Source organism: Rhinopithecus roxellana, chromosome 10 (assembly GCF_007565055.1).
Source record: "Rhinopithecus roxellana isolate Shanxi Qingling chromosome 10, ASM756505v1, whole genome shotgun sequence".
Taxonomy (NCBI): Eukaryota; Metazoa; Chordata; class Mammalia; order Primates; family Cercopithecidae; genus Rhinopithecus; species Rhinopithecus roxellana.
The window spans coordinates 84,366,471-84,387,737 of record NC_044558.1 but is presented as its reverse complement, the minus strand read 5'-3'; the positions used below and the strand labels follow the sequence as shown (position 1 = coordinate 84,387,737).

Here is a 21,267-nt window from a genome sequence, read left to right as displayed (position 1 = left end):
GTAGGATACAGCAGAGAAATCAATCGTGGCCCAGGCTGGGGGCAAGCAGCTCCCATTCTCCCCGAGAATGGCCCAGACATGGGGGTGGGGCCTGGCCGACGCAAGGCGGAGCCAGGAATGGCCCAGGAATGTCCCTCTCAAAGGGCTAGAGCCTTTCCCAAGCACACTGCAGCCTCCCTCTGTAGCGGGGCCTCAGTTTACCTACTTACACCAAAGCAAACAATGCTTATCACCCACTTGCCAGGTGAACAATAGGAACGACATGAATAACATAAAAGACTTTGTGGCAGCAGCAGTGATTTTCAAGGGCTTAGCCTGGACCGCGCCATGCCCTGTCCTGAGGTTTTCATTCACTGTTCCCCGTCCCTGGAATGTTCTTCCCACCAACATCTACGTGGCTTGGTCTCTCCCACCATGCAGGTGTCTGACTAAAGCTCACCTTCTCAGGAAGGCCTTCCTGAAGCCCTGTCTAAAACAGACAACCCCCAATACCGCCACCGCCCACATCACTCCTCATGGTGGCACTTATCCCTGACGTTATCGTACAGATTTATTTGTTTATTGTTTAACCCCTCCCACGGGAATGTTAGCGCCAAGTAAGCAGGGATTTCTGTCTGTCTTGTTCACTGCGGACTCTCCCATGACTAGGTGCATTCCTGGCACAAAGTAAGGGCTCAATACATATCTGCTGAATGGATGGATACTTGAATTACTTCTGTCAATCCTCTCAGAAGTCATCAGAAATAACAAGTAGTATTCTCATTTTACCGAAGAGAAAAACAGAAGTTCAGAGAAATAATGTGCCCCAGGAAGTACGAAGAGCGATTTCAGCCTAGATTCAGCTGACTCCGAAGCCTATCGTTGCACCACCTTCTGGGTGACAAATCGATGCTTTCACTCAGCCGAGGGCCTGACTCAATGGGAGCTCGGTCATGTGTGCTGGAAAAGGAATCTTTACATGGGGCACTGAAAACGCTGGAAAAGGTGGCAGACGGACCTGAACCACCCCGTCTGAGGAAAACGATTTCATTAAGAGCGGTGGCTTGAGCTCTAGCTAGTCACTGCCTTCTAAGGCATTTGGAAGGAAGAGCAGAGATGGTGGTAACTTACTCTGAAACACAATAAGAAACCAGATGGACTGAGGGATGGGTAAGGAATGAACAGACAAGCACAAGAAAAAGTTAATAGTAGAACCAGGTGGTGGGTATGTGGGTGTTCGCGGGACAATTCTTCCAGCTTTGCTATATGATTGAAAACTTTTCTAATCAAATACTGAGAGGCAATCGTTATAAACTCCTTTACTTCTTCACGGGACCAGTTTCTCAGCCTTTCCTCGATAAGAACACAAGCTCAGGAAAGGGAAAACCCTATGTTTTTATTGCTCACATAATCAAACTGAACTTCAGAGTTAAAACAAGAAGGCCAGGCGCGGTGGCTCAGGCCTGTAATCCCAAATCCCAGCACTCTGGGAGTCCCGGGCGGGCAGATCATTTGAAGTCAGGAGTTTGAGACCAGTTTGGCCAACATGGCAAAACACCATCTCTACAAAAACACAAAACTTAGCCGGGCGTGGTGGCTGGCATCTGTAGTCCCAGCTACTCAGGAGGGTGAGGCAGGAGAATGGCGTGAACCCGGGAGGCGGAGGTTGCAGTGAGCTGAGATCGCACCACTACACTCTAGCCTGGGTGACAGAGTGAGACTCCATCTCAAAAAAAAAAAAAAAAAAAAAAAAAAGAGAAGCCCCTAGATATCAATAATAACAAAATAACAACAACAGAAAAGCCCAAAGAGCACTCCCTAAATCAATAATGGTAAACAGCTTTTAACTTCCATTCCAGTGTTACCCCTCCGACAAGAGCTTCTAGGAATACCCTGATGGAAAGAACATCAGAGCAGTATCAGGCTCAGGAGGAACAAGTACGGTTATTGATTAGTGATGTCTGTCTTGGGCTCAGAAATGCGAGAGGTGGCAGAACTGCTGTCCTTGCCCTAAATTTATCAACTATTTATAAACTCTAGAGCCTCTGCAGTCCTTCTGTTTTAACAGATCATTTTTTCATAGATATGATTATGACATACATACACATGTACATTTGAGAAGGCATCCTTTTTCACATTGAGATCTAGGTATAGAAATAAAATAACTCTTATCTTATTTTATTTTATTTTTTGAGACAGAGTCTCGCTCTTGTTGCCTAGGCTGGAATACAATGGCGCAATCTCAGCTCACTGCAAACTCCACCTCCCGGGTTCAGGCGATTCTCCTGCCTCAGGCTCTTGAGTAGCTGGGACTATAGGCACGTGCCACCACGCCCGGCTAATTTTTTGTATTTTTAGTAAAGACGGGGTTTCACCATGTTGGCCAGGCTGGTCTCCAACTCCTAACCTCAGGTGATTCGCCTGCCTCGGCCTCCCAAAGTGCTGGGATTACAGGCATCAGCCACCATGCCCAGCCTAAAATAACTCTTAAGTAAGTACTGTCTCCCTGCAAGGGTGACTATTAACCCAGGGGCTACCCAGCAGCACTGAGGAGACAGGACACCCCACCCTCTTACCTGGCCAAAGACAAAGCAGTATAGTGTCACACCCATGGCCCAAACATCCAAAGCCTGCAAGAAAAAGAGCTTAGTGTGAGGGCACAAGGGGCGGTCCAGCCTCCAATCCTCCAGCTTTCCTTTGGGGAACCATCTCTTGACTCTCAGCCCTTGGAGTTGGGGTGAGACCAATCCTGTCTCCTAGGCTCTGGGGCAGGCACAGGATCCAGGCCAGGCCAATGAGAGCACAACTACCCCCAGCCATAGTGAATGGCTCAAGCATGGCCACATGACCCACGTTGGGCCAATCAGAGCCAACCCCAGGGTTTTCACAGGAGCTATTCAGAACAAGGAATGCTCTTGCCACAGAGGTTGGCAAATGATAGAAAGTAACCTGGTCCCTGGGTGCCTGACCCACCTGTGGAGGAAACCAAATAAGAAAAACAACTGAAAGATGGAGAGAGATGGTTTCTGTCTGAGTCCCTGGATCTAGCCAAGCCTGACGCCTACCCCTCAGTATCATGATCCAGAGGCTTCACTGTGTAAGCCTATGTGCATTGGATTTCTGCTGCTTACAACCCAAAAGACACTGACACAGGCAGAACTCTGTGGCTGAGGCAGGCCCAAGCTTACCTTCCCAGAGAAGATCTTGCGGGTCTCCGAGAGTGACTCGGGCGCCATGAAGGCAGGTGTGCCCACGGTGTTGGAGAGGAGCGCGTCACTGCCCTTGAACTCATTGCTCACACCGAAGTCAGCAATCTTGATGTGCCCATCTTCTCCGACCAGTAGGTTAGAAGGTTTGATGTCACGGTGGATGATCTTCTGGTAGTGTACTGGGGAGGCGTAGCCAGCAGGTGGGAGATAGGGGCAAGAAAACCCCGTGAGCACCTCTATGCGGCCACATGGCCTGGAGACACAGGCATGGCACCCTTTGGTGCCTTGTCTCCCACAGACCCAGGCCTTTTCCAACCTTCTGCTCCCCAAACCTGCCACACACGGACAGGCTGTAAAAGATGAGGGGGAAAGTGTCTTCAAGGAAGTCCCAACCCACCATCACCCCACCCCTTCCCAACAGTGACACATGAACACTGCCAACAGCAATTCGTAATTGCCTGTTATTTATTAAGTCACAAGTGACAGTGCATGGAAAGTTTTTGCTGGGCTTGGCTCACAGCCAGGAGTGAGAATGACAGCGAAACATAGTTTAATTTACCAACAGCCAATACTCAACTGATTTACCAAACCAACAATGACCTGAGCATGCCGATTTGAAATGTGAACCACACAGAACTGAGGGCTTGGCTAACTCCTCCTGGCTGGATATCAGTCGATAGTACAAGCCAGTTCTAAGGCCTGGAAGACCCAGCTGCCGTTTCTGGGGTGATGATGATGATGAAGATGATTTCAGTAAAAGCAGTAGCAGCTCCCTCTGCAGAGCACCAAGTGAGGGGCCCAGCCCTGCGTTAGGTGTTTCACATTCACATTTTACATTTAATTAAACCTCATAATCATCCTATGTGACAGGCAGGGATAAGAGCTAACATGTTGGCCAGGCACGGTGGCTCACGCCTGTCATCCCAGCACTTTGGAAGGCCAAGGTGGGTGGATCACCTGAGGTCAGGAGTTCAAGACCAGCCTGGCCAACATGGTGAAACCCCATCTCTACGAAAAATACAAAAATTAGCCGGGCATGGTGGCATGTGCCTGTAATCCCAGCTTCTTGGGAGGCTGAGGCACGAGAATCGCTTGAATTCAGGAGGTGGAGGTTGCAGTGAGCTGAGATCATGCCACTGCACTCCAGCCTGGTCGAGAGAGCAAGAATCTCAAAAAAAAAAAAAAAAAAAAAAGACTAAGATGTTTAACAAGTAGAAGCAGAGAGGACGCCTGCCAATCAAACACTGATGTGTACTGGCCGATCTCGGCCCTGGCGAGAGATACGTTATCCCCATTTACAGATAAGGAAGCTCAGGTAACAGGAGGTGAACAGGACTCTGATCCCAGGGTCACTGGCAGAAATAAGAGACAAAAAATTTAAAAATAAAAAATAGAGCCCCAAACAGTGCCTGGTGCACATAGAAAGTGCTAAATGGTCACTACTGCTACTGCTCTTCATTTTGCTGAGTGGCAGGAAGAAGGGTTTTGGCTCACCTGGGCCGTGGCCCTAGAGTGGCTCTCTGCAGCTGGCCCTGATTCTGCATCTCACACAATTCTGTTTCCCACTATGATGGTTAATACTGAGTGTCAACTTGATTGGATTGAAGGATACAAAGTATTAATCCCGGGTGTGTCTATGAGCGTGATGCCAAAGGAGATTAACATTCGAGTCAGCGGGCTGGGGAAGGCTGGGGAAAGCAGACCCACAATCTAATCAGTTGCCAGTGAATATAAAGCAGGCAGAAAAATGTGAAAGGGGAGACTGGCCTAGCCTCCCAGCCTATGTCTCTTTCCCATGCTGGATGCTTCCTGCCCTCAAACATCAGACTGAAGTTCTTCAGTTTTGAGAGTTAGATGGGCTCTCCTTGCTCCTCGAGCTTGCAAGGTCCTTGTGATCGTGTTAAGTTAATACTTAATAAACTCCCCTTTTTATATATAAATATATCCTATTAATTCTGTTCCTCTAGAGAACCCCAATCCACCCGCCCACCTCCTTGTGCTCCAGGAAGAAAAGAGACACTTTCCAATTTGCACCCACGCTCGGAATGCTAACTACCCACTGGGTGAGAGCCCTCCCGCAGGCCCTACTTACAGTACTCGATGCCTTTGATCAGATCCTGGAAGTAGAAACGGGCCTGGTCTTCAGAGAGCGGTTTAAGGGTGGGCACTTCCATCACGGGCCTGAAAGTTCGATACACACATGAAACACAAACCAGACCCGCCCGGCCCTTGCCCTCTCTCATGAGCAGAGCCCGGTGGCACCTCACTCAGCTATACAGCTCGAGAAGCTTCTCACATCACCCCTGCTGGGAGCTGGGACACTCACCCTTGGTTGACCAGTTCGAACACTGTAGGGAAGAAAAGGGAGTGAAACTGTTATATGGGAAACTGAACATCCCTCTCTCTCTCTCTGTCCTCCCCACCTCCCAACCACCTCCAGAAACACCGAGAAAGACAGAAACTAATATTAGAGCTGGGGAGAGGAACAGTCCACTGAACCAAGCTGGCCAAGGTCCTGCTTTGCTAAATTTCCATCAGAAGGCAAAGAACCAGGAATTTCTGACGTCCCCAGGCCCACAGTCTGGCTTGACTTCTAGTGCTCAAATTGGCCCAGGATCCACTGATCAAAGAAAACAAGGCAGGGGGTTGGGCATGGTGGCTCATACCAGTGTAATCCCAGCACTTTGGGAGGCCGAGGTGGGCGGATCACCTGAGGTCAGGAGCTCGAGACCAGCCTGGCCAACATGGCAAAACCCTATCTCTACTAAAAATAGAAAAATTAGCTGGGTGTGGTGGCTGGTGCCTGTAATCCCAGCTACTTGGGAGGCTGAGGCACAAGAATCACTTGAACCTGGGCAGTGGAGGTTGCAGTAAGCTGCGATTGTGCCACTGCACTCCAGCCTGGGCAACAGAGCAAGACTCTGTCTCAAAAACAATTTTTTTTTTTTTTTTTTTTGGTTGAGACAGAGTCTTGCTCTGTCGCCCAGGCTGGAGTGCAGTGGCCGGATCTCAGCTCACTGCAAGCTCCGCCTCCCGGGTTTACGCCATTCTCCTGCCTCAGCCTCCCAAGTAGCTGGGACTACAGGCACCCACCACCTCGCCCGGCTAGTTTTTTGTATTTTTTTTTTTTTAGTAGAGACGGGGTTTCACCGTGTTAGCCAGGATGGTCTCGATCTCCTGACCTCGTGATCCGCCTGTCTCGGCCTCCCAAAGTGCTGGGATTACAGGCTTGAGCCACTGCGCCCGGCCTCAAAAACAATTTTTTTTTAGATGAAATTTACATAACATAAAATTACCCATTTTAAAGTGTGTAATTGAGTGGCATTTAGTATATTCACAATGTTGGGCAAGCATCACAACTATCTAGTTCCAGAACATTCTCATCACCTCAAAAGAAAAACCTCATCCCCATTAGCAGTCACTCCCCATTCTTCCCTCCCTCAAGCCCCTGGCCACCACCAATCTGTTTCCTGTCTCTATAGATTTGCCTGTTCTGGACATTTCATATAAATAGAATTGTACACTATGTGGCCTTTTGTGCCTGGCTTCTTTCACTTAGCATCATTAGCACGTTTTTGAGGTTCATCCACACTGGTGCATGGATCAGTGCTTCACTCCTTTTAATGGCTGAATCATATTCCACTGTATGGATAGACCACGTTTTCTTTGTCCATGCATCTGTTGAGGGGCATATGGACTGTTTCTACTTTTTGGCTATTGGGAAGTGCCGCAGTGAACATTCGTGTACAAGCATTTGTGTGGATATCTGTTTCGGTTCTTTTGGGTATATACTTAGGAGTGGAATTGCTGGATCACGTGGTATAGTTATTTAATTTGATTCTGCTATGACAAGCATAACTGGGAATACAAGGCTGTACTTTAGGAAGTAAAAAAAAAGAGCACAGTCGATTTCAAAATCCAGTGGAGAATGACTTTGGGGCTGCTTGTTGTTCTGGAATCATACACCCACGATGAGATGAGCATGTAATAGAAACCAGAGGGGATACCCCATTTTCCATGATGTGATTATTATGCATTGCATGCTGGTATCAAAACATCTCATGTAACCTATAACTATATCCACCTACAATGTACCCACAAAAATTTTTAAAAACTGTTTTTTTTTTTTGAAATGAAGTCTTGCTCTGTTGCCCAGGCTGGAGTGCAGTGGCACCATCTTGGCTCACTGCAACCTCTGCCTCCCGGGTTCAAGCAATTCTCCTGCCTCAGCCTCCCGAGTAGCTGGGACTACAGGCACTTGCCACCATGCCCAGCTAATTTTTTGTATTTTTAGTGAAGATGGGGTTTCACCATATTGGTCAGGCTGGTCTCGAACTTCTGACCTCAGGTGATCCGCCCACCTCAGCCTCCCTAAGTGCTGGGGTTACAGGCAAAAACATTTTTTTTAAATGAAACCAAAGGGTTGTTTCAAAGCTCTCCAAGGGCTGAGGTGGCCAAGGGGAACAGGGAAGCTACTCAGACAAAAAGAAGGCTTAAAGGTTCTGATCAGGCCAGGCGCGGTGGCTCAAGCCTGTAATCCCAGCACTTTGGGAGGCCGAGACGGGAGGATCACAAGGTCAAGAGATCGAGACCATCCTGGCTAACACAGTGAAACCCTGTCTCTACTAAAAAAAAAAAAAAAATACAAAAAACTAGCCAGGCGAGGTGGTGGGTGCCTGTAGTCCCAGCTACTTGGGAGGCTGAGACAGGAGAATGGCGTGAACCCGGGAGGCAGAGCTTGCAATGAGCCCAGATCGCGCCACTGCACTCCAGCCTGGGCGACAGAGCGAGACTCCTTCTCAAAAAAAAAAAAAGGTTCTGATCAGGAAAAGAACTGAACTCTCCCAGGCCTTCCCCGTCTTCAGTTTCGTCAACCAGCGTGAGTTAGGGCAGATTTGCTGTTGCTTCAGGCTATAGTTAAAAGCAAAGGCAATGCTGCTAAGGTGCAGCTTCTACAGACAGCCCAACGCTGGCCCCCTCAGCTCTGGCCTTTCCTGCCTTGGTTATTTAAGTCTTAACTTGCAAGCTTCATGAATTTCGGCACCATCCTCCCACCCACCCAAGCACCATAAATCCGGTGGCATGAGGGAGGGTGGCCTGTTGAAACAGGTCTATTTTCAGTCGCTGACAGTTCAACCACTTTTGGGGCTGAGCAGTGGGTGGGAATTTTTTAACCTCTAGAAATAGAGATGGAGTTTTCTACCTTTTTTTTTTTTTTTTTTGAGACAAAGTCTTGCTCTGTCATTGGCACAGTCTCGGCTCATTGCAACCTCCGCTTCCCAGGTTGAAGTGATTCTCCTGCTTCACCCTCCCAAGTAGCTGGGATTACAGGCATGTGCCACCACATCTGGCTAATTTTGTATTTTTAGCAGAAACAGGGTTTCACCATGTTGGTTAGGTTGGTCTCAAACTCCTGACCTAAGGTGATCCACCTACCTCGGCCTCCCAAAGTGCTGAGATTACAGGCATGAGCCACCATACCCAGCCCCCTCCCCAACCTTTTTTGTTTTTTGTTTTTTTATTGAGACAGGGTCTTGCTGTGTCGTCCAGGCTGGAGTGCAGTGGCACAATCGTAGCTCACTGCAGCCTCAAACTCCTGGGCTCAAGCAATCCTCCCACCTCAGCCTCCCAAGTGCTGAGGTTACAGGCATGAGCCACCACACCTGGACTGAGTTTTCCACCCTTGGCATGTCAGGCCTGTAGCTGCAGACCCTTCCTGATACCTACTACCTGGCCTCATGCACTGCCCTGTCTGTCTCAGGCTCACACAGCTATGACTGGAAAGTAAAATATAACCGTGTCAGGATTTTCGAAACCACTGGAATCACATACCCCAAATTAGCATGGCTCCTTTCTGCAACTGCCACCTCGAGGAGTGAAAAACTGTCCCTGCAGCTGCCCAGCTCAAGTAAATCAGGAAACTGTTCCTTGAGGCTTGGGCCATGCTCTTTTATACTCATTCCACCCCTCAGCTCAAACCCCCCAATGGCTTCCACCACCCTCAGAGTCAAAGTCAATTTTATTTTATTTTATTTTTTTTTTTTTGAGACAGTCCCACTTCATTGCCCAGGCTGGAATGCAGTGGCGCCATCTTGGCTCACTGCAACCTCCGCCTCCCAGGTTCAAGTGATTATAGGTGCACACCCCCATGCCCAGCTAATTTTTGTATTTTTAGTAGAGACGGGGTTTCGCTATGCTGCCCAGGCTGGTCTCAAACTCCTGAGCTCAGGTAATCCACCTGCCTCGGACTCCCAAAGTGCTAGGATTACAGGGGTGAGCTACTATGTCCGATCCAAGTTCTTTACAATGTTGTAAAACACCTTCTGCCACCTGGTCCCTACTGTTCTGCCCAAATGTCACCTTGGTGAGACATTCCTTGGGGAGCCACTGTATTTCTCCATCCCCCAACCCAAAACTCGCGGCCCCTCGTGCCCTGCTCGGGTTTTTGTTTTGTTACGGTGTTGTCACTTTCGAAACCCATGCATCACACTCAGGCGCGCTCCCCAAGGACGGGGGGTTTTGAATGTTGTCCCTGATGAACCTAGAGCAGGGTCTGACAAACTGTAACATGTGTGGAATGAACAAAGGCACGCCTCAGAAACAGCTCAAAGCCATTCTGACCTGGATCTGGGGTCCCAAGTGAGAGAATTATGCTAAGAATGCCATCCTGGACCAAAATGACTTTTGACATATTGTGATTTCTGTTGTATCTCCCCAAACTTCATTTATTTGCCTACTATGTTTATAATCTGGCCATACCTATATGCCACATAAATTATTTATTTAATGTTTTTCTTTAAATTGACTCAGTTTTTAATTTTTTAGCCTTGTGCTAGATGATAATACCCATGAAATCATGAGTTTGGGGTGCTGGTGATAGTTTTTCCTATACAATGTTAAACTAAATCTAGAATTGTTTTTCTACCTTTTTTCTATGTACCACCTAGAACAGTGCCCACCATATAGGAGGTGGTCAATACATACATGCTTTGGGAGGCCAGTGCAGGAGGATCTCCTGAGCCCAGGCATTTGAGGCCAGGTTGGACAACATAATGAGACTTTGTCTCTACAAAAATTTTAACAATTAGCTGGGTATGGTGGCTCATGCCTGTAATCCAGCTGCTCAGGAGGCTGAGGTGGGAGGATCGCTTGAGCCTGGGAGATCAAGGCTGTAGTGAGCTGTGATCACACCACTGAACTGTAAGCCTGGGCAACAGAGCAAGACCCTGACTCAAAAAAATAAATACATGCAAATGAATGAATAGGAGATACAGATAAAGTTCCAGCAAGAACTCCCTTCCACCTCCTGATCCCAACCAGGAGTATGGCCTCCGGTGGGGCCAGCTGGACCAGGGAAGCGAAAGCTGTCTTTGGTGGAAGGTGCCAGGGCACAGGCTGCCTCAAGAGGACCCCTGGGCATTGGCAGGTGTGGTGCCTCGGTGAGAGTGGCAGAAGAAAAGGGCTTCCTTACCCATGTACAGATGGTCCTCGTTGGGGTCATCCAGGACCTTGGCACAGACACACGGAACAGGCAGGAGACCGACAGCGGGGGAGAAAGAGAGAGAATAGATATGAGCAGGGAGGAGAAGCATCCGCGTGGCTGCGTTTGCCAACAGGAGGGCTGCACCTGGCAGTGTGTTTCCCAGTTAAGACGAAGGGCACAGGGAAAACCCCCAGAGTGTAAGATCCTAATGGCTATTCGGAAAATAAATGCCTCTGTCTGATCCTCAAGGATGTGAACACTCAGAAAGGAGGTTGCAAAAGGGAGGGGCCAAAATACCCCACCGGTAATATCTCATGCTTGAGTAAGAGTCCAACCCGTCTCTGGCCAGGCGCAGTGACTCACGCCTGAAATCCCAGCACTTTGGAAGGCCGAGGCGGGCGGATCACCTGAGGTCAGGAGTTCGATACCAGCCTGACCAACATGGAGAAACCTCATCTCTACTAAAAATACAAAATTAGCTGGGTGTGGTGGCACATGCCTGTAATCCAGCTACTCAGGAGGCTGAGGCAGGAGAATCGCTTGAACCCGGGAGGCAGAGGTTGCAGTGAGCCAAGATTGCGCCATTATACTCCAGCCTGGGCGACAGAGCAAGACTCTGTCTCAAAAGAACAAAAAAAAAGAATCCAATCCATCTCCTAGGAGGCAGCGGTGTTCAGGGTGAAAATTCAAATCCTATCTGGGTTCAAGTGACTCCATGAAGCCTCCCCATTGCCCCTCCCCCCACAGGAAATGATGTCTCCCTGCTCAGAACAGCCATAGCACTTTCTCTCTCTCCAAAAGGCAGGCAGCAGGCTACATTCACCTTGGTTTCCTCGGTGGCGTCCTGTACAGGGCACGGCATACAGAAGGTGCCCAGGGAACATCTGATGAATGAACAAACAGATGGGCTGGCAAAGAGTCTTGTTGGGTGAAAAGGCCAAATGCCATAGGGCAGTGGAGAGAAAAGACACCCTGCCAGGACCCAGGGCCCTTCGCTAACCAAATGCCCTTGGGCTTCCTCGAAAACGGCCAACTCCAGCACCAGTGAGTTGAGATTGTGTGACCGGTGGTGATGGCCTGCAACTGCCATCTCTCTTCTTTGGGAAGAAACAAATGCAGCCTCCCTGGCTAGATTAGTCCCCCTGATTATTCCCCCATCACGTCCGCTTTCTCCAGCCACCCAAGATCAATAAGACAACAGGTCCCAGGAAAGGGAGGCACCCTCGGCAGAGCCTGGGCAAGCAGCCTGAAGCCCTGAGCCATGCCCTGTGGGGAAGGCACACCCAGGACCTTGTCCACCTAGAGTTCTGTACCCGATGAGTCCCAGGCAAGGTGGTAGCTAGCCCTCACATCTCCTGAAGGCACTGTGTGCTGCCCCAAACGGAGGCTTCCAGCCCTTTCCACATGCAGCTCCCTGCCCTGCAGTGCCCTTCCGTGACTTCTCATCCAGGGAACCACCATGGCCATCTCAAACATCACTTCCTCTAAGAGGCCTCTCCCAGCTTCTCCCAGTGAGCTGGCTGCCCCACTCTGTACTCCCATGGCACTCTGAACATCCAGCACAGTGACAAATCCTTGTCATCTAGACCAGAGGTGCTCCAGACATGATCTGGAGACTTCTGCAGATCCCCAAGATGCTTTCAGGGAGTTTACAAGGTTCACTATTTTCACTTTAAAACGAACACAATATTTGCCTTTTTGACTCTCATTCTCCACTAGTCTACAGGGTTTTCCAGAAACCTGATGATATGTGATGTCACAACACATTGAATGCAAAAGCAGATATGAGAATCCAAATGTCTCCTATCAAGCCAAACAGTAACCCAAAAAAGGGAAAAATAAAAAACGAAGCCACTCTTCTACTTTTTATTTTTCATAAAAATGCATTACTTGGCCGGGCGCGGTGGTTCACGCCTGTACTCCCAGCACTTTGGGAGGCCGAGGCAGGCGGATCATGAGTTCTGGAGATCGAGAGCATCCTGGCTAACATGGTGAAACCCCATCTCTACTAAAAATACAAAATAATTAGCCGGGCGTGGTGGCACGCACCTGCAGTCCCAGCTACTTGGGAGGCTGACGCAGGAGAATCGCTTGAATCCAGGAGGCAGAGATTGCAGTGAGCTGAGATTGTGACACTGCACTCCAGCCTAGGCAACAGAGCAAGGCTCTGTCTCAAAAAAAAAGTATTACTCGTGTTAACACATAATAAGCATATTGTTCTCTTTTTGTTTCTTTTCTGTTTTAGAAACAGGGTCTCACTGTGTCTCCTAGGCTAGAGTGCAGTGGCGCAATCATGGCTCACTGCAGCCTCGAACTCCTGGGCTGGTGATGTCTCCCACCTCGGCCTTCAGAATAGCTGGGACCAAAGGCGTGCACCACCATACCCGGCTAATTTTTTTAACTTTTTGTAGAGATGAAGTTTTGCCATGTGGCTCAGGCTGGTCTCAAACTGCTGGCCTCAGGCGATTCTCCCACCTCAGCCTCCCAAAGTGCTGGAATTATAGGCATGAGCCATCGTGCCCAGCCTGTTGTTTTTAAATAATTAATAGTTTAAATTTTCTCAGTTTTAAATTATAATGTGGTAGATATTACTAAATATAACTCATATAAGTGGAAGTGCTTTTGAGTCTTCAAAAAAATTGTTTTTTTTTTTGAGGCAGAGTTTCACTCTTGTCGTCCAGGCTGGGGTGCAGTGGCACGATCTCAGCTCACTGCAACCTCTGCCTCCCAGGTTCAAGCAATTCTCCTGCCTCAGCCTCCCGAAATGGCTGGGATTACAGGTACCCGCCACTACACCCAGCTAATTTTTTTGTATTTTTAATTGAGTACAAAGGCATCCTGAGACCAAAAAGTATGAGAACTGCTGATCTAGAGCAGGAACTGGCAAACTACGGCATGTGGGCCGAATTCAGCCCTCTGCCTGGTTTGTTTGTTTGTTTGCTTTGTATTTTTAGCAGAGACGGGGTTTCACCATGTTGGCCAGGCTGGTCTCAAACTCCTGATCTCAAGTGATCTGCCCACCTCGGCCTCCCAGAGTGCTGTGATTACAAGCATGAGCCACTGCGCCTGGACTTGTTGTTGTAAATAAAGTTTTACTGGAACACAGTCATGCCATGTGTTTCCATCATGTGTGTGGCTGCTTTTGCGCTACAACTACCCATATGTGTAAGTAGAAAGAGAACCAGCTTCAAAGAGACAGAAATGGGTGAAGGGATCCCTCTGAGCCTCAATTCCTTTGTCTGTAAAATGAGAGCAATAAATATCTGACACAAAAACAAAGCAGGCAAAAGACAGAAGGGAAAAAATAGTTAATGTGAGTAATAAATAGTCTTAGGGAGCAGTAAATACGACTCAGCCCTGCAGTGAGTGGTCTGGTGTGACTTGGCTCTCCCTGGAAACCAGCAGCGGGGTGTTTGGGTATTAACAAAGCCAGGGCCTCCCTCCCTCCTCGGCGCCTCCACCCTTACCTCCACCAGCTTCACCACATTGGGGTGGTCCAGCTTCTTGAGGATGGCGATTTCCTGGTACACCTGCTCAATGGGGCCCCTGGGCTGGATGCAACCTCCAGGAGCTGGCCGGGTGCCTCGGGGTGGGGGGCGACCTGAAGGAAACAAAAACAGACCCAGGGTCAGGGCAAAGAGACCTTCGTCCACAGAGGGCAGCTGCAGGTGGGATGCCAAAAGGGGGAGGGTCTCTGCAGGGCTGGGGTGGCTGCTGCCACCAGGGGCTTTAACTAGCCCTCTCCTCCTCTGTCTGCTCTGCTGCTGGAAGTGAGTGAGGGCGGAGCCCTCGGCCGTCCTGTGAATTCCCTCCTTCCTGTCACATCCCCAGTCCATGCCCCAGTCCACAGTGAAAGGCAGGAGTGCTGAGGCAACTGCAGTCTAGTTCAGCAATCTCAACACCCAGGGTGGATCAATCACTTCCCCTCTCTGGGCTCAGTTTTTATAGTTCACAAAATGGACATAAACATTAACTCTTACTCCTTAACTCATAGCACAGATGGCCGGCTGGGCGCTGTGGCTCACGCCTGTAATCCCAGCACTTTGGAAGGCTGAGGTCGGGGGATGGCTTGAGCCCAGGAGTTCAAGACCAGCCTGGGCAACAAGGAGAAACCCCAACTCTACAAAAATCACAAAAAATTGGCCAGGTATGGTGGCACGTGCCTGTGGTCGCAGCTACTCAAGAGGCTGGGGTGGGAGGATCACCTGAGCCCAGGAAGGTCAAGCCTGTAGTGAGCTGTGATCATGCCACTGCACTCAGCCTGGGTGACAGACCGAGACCCTATCTAAAAAAAAAAAAAAAAAAAAAAAAAAAAAAAAAAAAAAAAACTGCAATAGCACAGACGTAAAATGAAGCCAGGGAGAAGAAAAGAAGCAAGCATCAGGAGAGAAAAACAAAAGGCTATACAGAAGGGAGAGGCACTCAGGCCACTGCTTGATCCTGCAGTAAATAATAGGCAGTCACAAGGATGTACAGGACCACAGTGAAAACCCTCACGATGGCACACATCCCATGTACGTAAGGCTCTAAATGTGACTAACAGAACAGAACAGGGATGTGATCAGCCTTGGAAAAGGAAAGGCAAAAGTACAGGTGTCAGAGGGAGGATGTAAAAGGAGGAAAGCTGAGTTCAAAGGAAAAGGGAGGCGTGGGGAGATGGGAGACACGCGCCATACAGCTGGAAAGAGGGGGAAGTGGTGGGTGTGTGTCCACAGAGGAGCGGACCATCAGGAGAGCGTTCCACTGCCTGCTGGGGAAAGGGAGGTGCTATGGTCAGGATGTTTGTGCTCCTCCAAAATTCGTATGTCAAAACCTAATCCCCAGTGTGATGGTATTAGGAGACGGGACCTCTGGGAGGAGAGTAGGTCACGAGGGTAGAGCTCTCATGAATGAGATTAGTGCTATTATAAAAGAGACCCCAGGCTGGGTGCTGTGGCTCAGGCCTGTAATCCCAGCACTTTGGGAGGCCGAGGCGGGCGGATCATGAGATCAGGAGATCGAGACCAGCCTGGCCAACATGGTGAAACCCCGTGTCTACTAAAAATACAAAAATTATCCAGGCGTGGTGGTGCCCGCCTGTAGTCCCACCTACTTGGGAGGCTGAGGCAGGAGAACCACTTGAACCCAGGAGGCGGAGGTTGCAGTGAGCCGAGATTGTGCCACTGCACTCCAGCCTGGTGACAGAGCTAGACTCCACGACTCCATCTCAAACAAAACAAAACAAAACAAAAGACCCCAAAGAGCTGTCTAGCTTCTCTGCCATGTAAGGATGCAGTAAGGCACTACCTACGTTTGTTTGTTTTGAGAAAGGGTCTGTCTACCAGGCTGGAGTGCAGTGGCGCAATCAAGAATCACTGCAGCCTCAAACTCCCAGGCTCAAGTGATCCTCCTGCCTCAGCCTCCTGAGTAGCTAGGACTACACGTGCACACCACCGTGTCCAGCTAATTTTTAAATTTTTGGTAGAGACAGGGGTCTCACTACATTGCCCACACTGGTCTCAAACTCCTAGGCTCAAGCGATTTGCCAACCATGGCCTCCCAAAGTGTGGCGCGAGCCACTGCACCCGGCCTGAGATGGTGCTAACTATGAACCAGCCTCCAGAAGTGTGAGAAATAAATGTCTGTTGGTTAAGCCACCCAGTCTCTGGTACATTGTTACAGGACACCATTTGTTGTTTTAAGACAGGAGGTAAGAAGGAGTGTTTAAGCAAGCGAAATCCTCTACTGTCACCAGAAGTAGTCAGAAGCAGATGTCAAAAATTGATAACAGTGACGTGAGGATCATGACCTGGTGCAGCGTTTGGATAAGCAGGATAAACCAGGGTCCTACTGTTAGGATGGGGTTTGTTTGTTCTTTTTTTTTTTTTTGAGTTGGAGTCTCGCTCTGTCGCCCAGGGTGGAGTGCACTGGCGCGATCTCGGCTCAGTGTAACCTCTGTTTCCCAGGTTTAAGCAATTCTCTGCCTCAGCCTCCCGAATAGCTGGGATTACAGGCGCCCACCACGCCCGGCTACTTTTTTGTATTTTTAGTAGAGACGGAGTTTCACCATCTTGACCAGGCCGGTCTTGAACTCCTGACTTCGTGATCCACCCGCCTCAGCCTCCCAAAGTGCTGGGATTACAGGTGTGAGCCACCAAGCCCAGCTGTTTGTTCTTACCTAATTTCTCTTTTTGGCCCAAGCTGACATTTTGCCCAGCAATGCTGGCAAGGAGCTTATGTTGAAGCAGCCTCCGATACGCTCACCTGCAGGCCTATCATCTGACCACACACAGGAGCTACCGGCAACTAAAAGTGCTAAAAGTCAAGGTTGCCTATAGGAGAAGGAAAGAGGTCAGCAAGAAACTGTTCTCCATGATGAGCCCTCCTGTGCTCTGGCCTTTTTTTTTTTTTTTTTTTGGTAGATATAATTCAAATATCTGGTATTTACATGTTTTTAATTTATCCTTTTTTTTTTTTTTTTTTTTTTTTGAGAGATGGAGTCTCGCTCTGTCACCCAGGCTGGAATGCAGTGGTGCAGTCTCAGCTCACTCCAACCTCCATCTCCCAGGTTCCAGCAATTCTCCTGCCTCAGCCTCCCAAGTAGCCAGGGATTTACAAATGCGTGCCACCACACCCCGCTAAGTTTTGTATTTTTTAGTAGACACAGGGTTTCACCATATTGGACAGGATGATTTTGAACCCCTGACCTTGTGATCCACCCACCTCAGCCTCCCAAAGTGCTAGGATTACAGGTGTGAGCCACTGCGCCCAGCTAACTTTACCATTTTAAAATGTGTATTTTAGTGGTTTTTAGTGCATTGACAAGGGTTGTGCAACTATCACCATTATCTATTGCATAATTTTTTTCTTTTTTTTTTTTTTTTTTTGAGACGGAGTCTTGCTCTGTTACCCAAGCTGGAGTGCAGTGGCATGATCTCAGATCACTGCAACCTCCTCCTCCTGGGTTCATGCAATTCTCCTGCCTCAGCCTCCTGAGTAGCTGGGATTACAGGCACACACCACTACACTCGGCTAGTTTTTGTATTTTTAGCAGAGACAGGGCTTCACCATGTTGGGCCAGGTTGGTCTTGAATTCCTGACCTCAAGTGATCCACCTGCCTCGGCCTCCCAGAGTGCTGGGATTACAGGCATGAGCCACCATGCCTGGCCAACTGCAGAACACTTTCAATGCCTCTGTAAATATCTATATATATATCTGATATCTATCAGCATTCACCCCTCATTCCCCCTGTTTCCCAGAGCCCCTAGCAATCACAAATCTACTTTTGCTCCTATGGATTGGCCTACTCTGGGTATTTCACATAAACAGAATCACATAATTTGTGACCTTTTGCATTAGGCTTCTTTCACTTAGTGTAATGTCTTTAAGACCCCTCTGTGTTGGGTCATGAATTGGTACTTCATTACTTTTAAGGGCGGAATAATATTCCATTGGATGCATATATACTCTTTTCCTTCTCTGAGGCTGTGTGTGCTGTTTCCACTTTTTAGTTATTTGACTAAACCTGCTATGAACATTCACATCCAAGCTCCTGTGTGAACATGGATGTTCCATCCTCTTGGGTATATATAAGTGGGAGTGAAATTACTGAGTCATATGGTAATACCATGTTTAACTTTTCGAGGAATTGCCAGAGTGTTTTCCTCTATTGGATTTTTTGACTTGATACCTATATAACTTTAATAAATATTTTTATTTTATTACTTTTTGAGACAGAGTCTTGCTCTGTCGCCCAGGCTGGAGTGCAGTGGCGCGATCTTGGCTCACTGCAAACTCCTCCTCCCAGGTTCAAGCAATTCTTGTGCCTCAGCCCCCCAAGTAGCTGGAACTACAGGCACGCGCCACCATGCCCAATGCAATGGTTCCCATTCAGGGGGCTCCGCCCTGTCTTGCCTCAGCCTCTGTACCTAAGAACAAAGGCCCGCCAAACTCACGTGGAAAGCCGGCCTGCCGGATCAGCTTCTTTTTGGACAGCACCTTCATTGCCTGCAGGAAAAAAAGACCGCAGGTCCTGGTTAAAGCAGGGAGGAGAAGGGGAAGGAGGGCGAAGTCGGGGTTCGTCTACTCCAAGGCTGGCCCAAGCTCCTGGCCCCCTGGCAGGTTCAGGACAACAGAGTGAGCCCCTCATTACCAGAGGGGGTCAAGCGGCCATGGGTTGTAGGGAGGCTAGACTCCTGGGGTGCCTCCAGCTCTGAGCTGTTCCTGAGGTTCACGGTCACCTCTCTCAGCTGGGAAACCATGAGCCTTGGTACTTGCTGCCATCGAATCAAAACACAAGTGAGCTGGATCGATGGGCAAAGGAGGGGCAGGACTGGTTGTTTTACACATGGGGAAACTGAGGCTCAGCTGTTTTACACATGGGGAAATATCACTTGTCAAGGTCACATGGTTGGCACACTATAGAGTCAGGTTCGAACCTATGCTGGACTGACTCCAAAGCCACCCACGCAGGTATCTGTCTCACTGCTGCCTTGTTCTCAGTACAATGGAGGATGCAGAGATGACAGCTCAGAGGAAGGGCATAAAAGGCTTTTGCTGAATGAGTAACTCTTTCTGGGCCAATCCCCTCACCTCCCTGTTTTCCCATCTGTAAAATGGGCATACCACTTCCTTCCTAAGACACAAAATAAATATGACCTAAGAATAAAATGGGACAACAGCTATGAAAACTTTCCAGGAAGCTGAGTGCTGGAAAGGAGGCTCTTCTGCGGATAAAGATGGGGGCAGGGAGGAGAATACGGATACTCACATAGTAGGTATTGTCATTTTCATTGTAGGCCAACTTGACGACACCATATGAGCCCTGGATAAAGGGAGATGCCCATGACATACTATCCAGAAGTTAAGATCTGCAAAATGAGAACCCTAATACAGACGTTGCAAACTGGCAGCCCATTGGTCAAATCTCTCCCACAACTGTATTTTGTTGGAGCCTAGGTTTTTACAAAGTTTGGATTAGTTGCCAAGATTTAAAAACGGAAAGATCTGGGCTTGGCACAGTGGCTCATACCTGTAATCCCCATAGTTTGGGAGGCCAAGGCAGGCGGATCACTTGAAGTCAGGAGTTCGAGATCAGCCTGGCCAACATGGCACAACCCCATCTCTACTAAAAATACAAAAATTAGCCAGGGCATGGTAGTAGGCACCTGTAATCCCAGCTAGTTGGGAGGCTGAGGCATGAGAATCACTTAAACCTGGAAAGCAGAGGCTGCAGTGAGCTGAGATTGTAGCACAGCACTCCAGCCTGGGCGACACAGTGAAACTCAGTCTCAAAAAAAAAAAACAGTAAAACAGTCTGATATGAAAATCTATATTCCTTGCCAGGCACGGTGACTTACACCTGTAATCCCAGCACTTTGGGAGGCCGAGGTGGGCAGATCACTTGGGGTCAGGTTTAAGAACAGCCTGGGCAACATAGGGAAACCCCGTCTCTACAAAAATTACAAAAATTAGCCAGGTGTGGTGGTGCACACCTGTAGTCCCAACTACTTGGGAGGCTGAGGCAGGAGAATCACTTAAGCCCAGGAGGCAGAGGTTGCAGTGAGCCGAGATTGCACCACTGCACTCCAGGCTTGGTGACAGAGCAAGATCCTGTCTCAAAAAAAATCAAGATTCCTAGTTGCTTTTGAAAAAATGGAAAGATCTAGCTATATGTAGCCCTCATTTCCATATGTTGATGGTTTGCCACAGTCCTTACCACTCCCTACTACCTTACAGCTGGCATGCCTCACTCCTTTATATTACTTACTTGTTTTCTATTGGCGTTCAGATGTTTGACCATGGTAATGATACCTCCCCCCTCATTGGCTAAAACAAAAGCAAAACTAGATATCAGAGTACCTCAGGGTGAGACAAAACCCCAACTGTAATGGGGATATAACTATCACCAAGGTGATATGGAATTTCTTTGGAAGCTTTCTGAGCTTCTGCAGAAACATATTTAATTTTAAGATACAAGAAAACAAAACTAAACCAAAAACCTAGATCATTAATGACAAAACCCTTTCCACCAACCTTGCCTTCAAAGCCTCCTCTCCTGCTCCGAGCTTTATCCCATTCCCTCTACAGTATCTGAACGCCCCCAGTGAATGCAGAAAGCCAGCCTGGCTCCAGGGATATTTACCTTTCCAATTTCATCCTTCAGGGTATACTGATTCAGCTGCACACAGTCCTAGAGAGTAAGCAGAGACACGTGGAAAATGAATTTTAAGTTTGCAACTAGAAGCCAGGTGCCTCATGCCTGTAAGCCCTTCAGGGGGCCAAAGCGGGAGGATCACTTGAGTTCAGGAGTTCCAGACCAGCCTGGCCAACATGGTGAAATCTCGTCTCTATTAATAATATAAAAATTAACCAGGCGTGGTGGTGCACACCTGTAGTCCCAGCTACTCGTGAGGCTGAGGCAGAAGAATAGCTTGAACCCAGAAGGCAGAAGTTGCAGTGAGCCAAAATCATGCAACTGCACTCCAGCCTGGGTGACAGAGCAACCCTCCGTCTCAACAACAACAACAATTAAAAAGCCCCTTTAGAAAGACATTCTGAAGTTGGGCCTTCTTCCGATTAAATTCATTCATTCCTTCAACAAATATTTTTGGGCT

The 21,267-nt window shown here is 48.6% G+C and overlaps 1 protein-coding gene across 6 annotated transcripts in view; it reads right to left on the bottom strand.

Annotated features, from left to right (window-relative positions):
• CAMKK2 (calcium/calmodulin dependent protein kinase kinase 2) overlaps positions 1–21,267 on the bottom strand; it is a 56,184-nt gene that overhangs the window by 12,112 nt on the left and 22,805 nt on the right. For all 6 annotated transcript variants that reach the window (XR_004059523.1, XR_004059524.1, XM_030938583.1 and 3 more), the window contains exons 3-11: positions 20,796–20,843; positions 19,422–19,475; positions 18,607–18,658; positions 14,139–14,272; positions 10,660–10,696; positions 5,515–5,536; positions 5,281–5,369; positions 3,168–3,367; positions 2,556–2,609 (exon numbers count right to left, since the gene is read on the bottom strand). Coding sequence is in view for 4 of the 6 variants with exons in the window: in XM_030938583.1 (XP_030794443.1) it covers positions 2,556–2,609; positions 3,168–3,367; positions 5,281–5,369; positions 5,515–5,536; positions 10,660–10,696; positions 14,139–14,272; positions 18,607–18,658; positions 19,422–19,475; positions 20,796–20,843 (690 nt within the window). In the remaining 2 variants the exon portion in view is untranslated. The remainder of the gene's footprint in view (positions 1–2,555; positions 2,610–3,167; positions 3,368–5,280; positions 5,370–5,514; positions 5,537–10,659; positions 10,697–14,138; positions 14,273–18,606; positions 18,659–19,421; positions 19,476–20,795; positions 20,844–21,267) is intronic.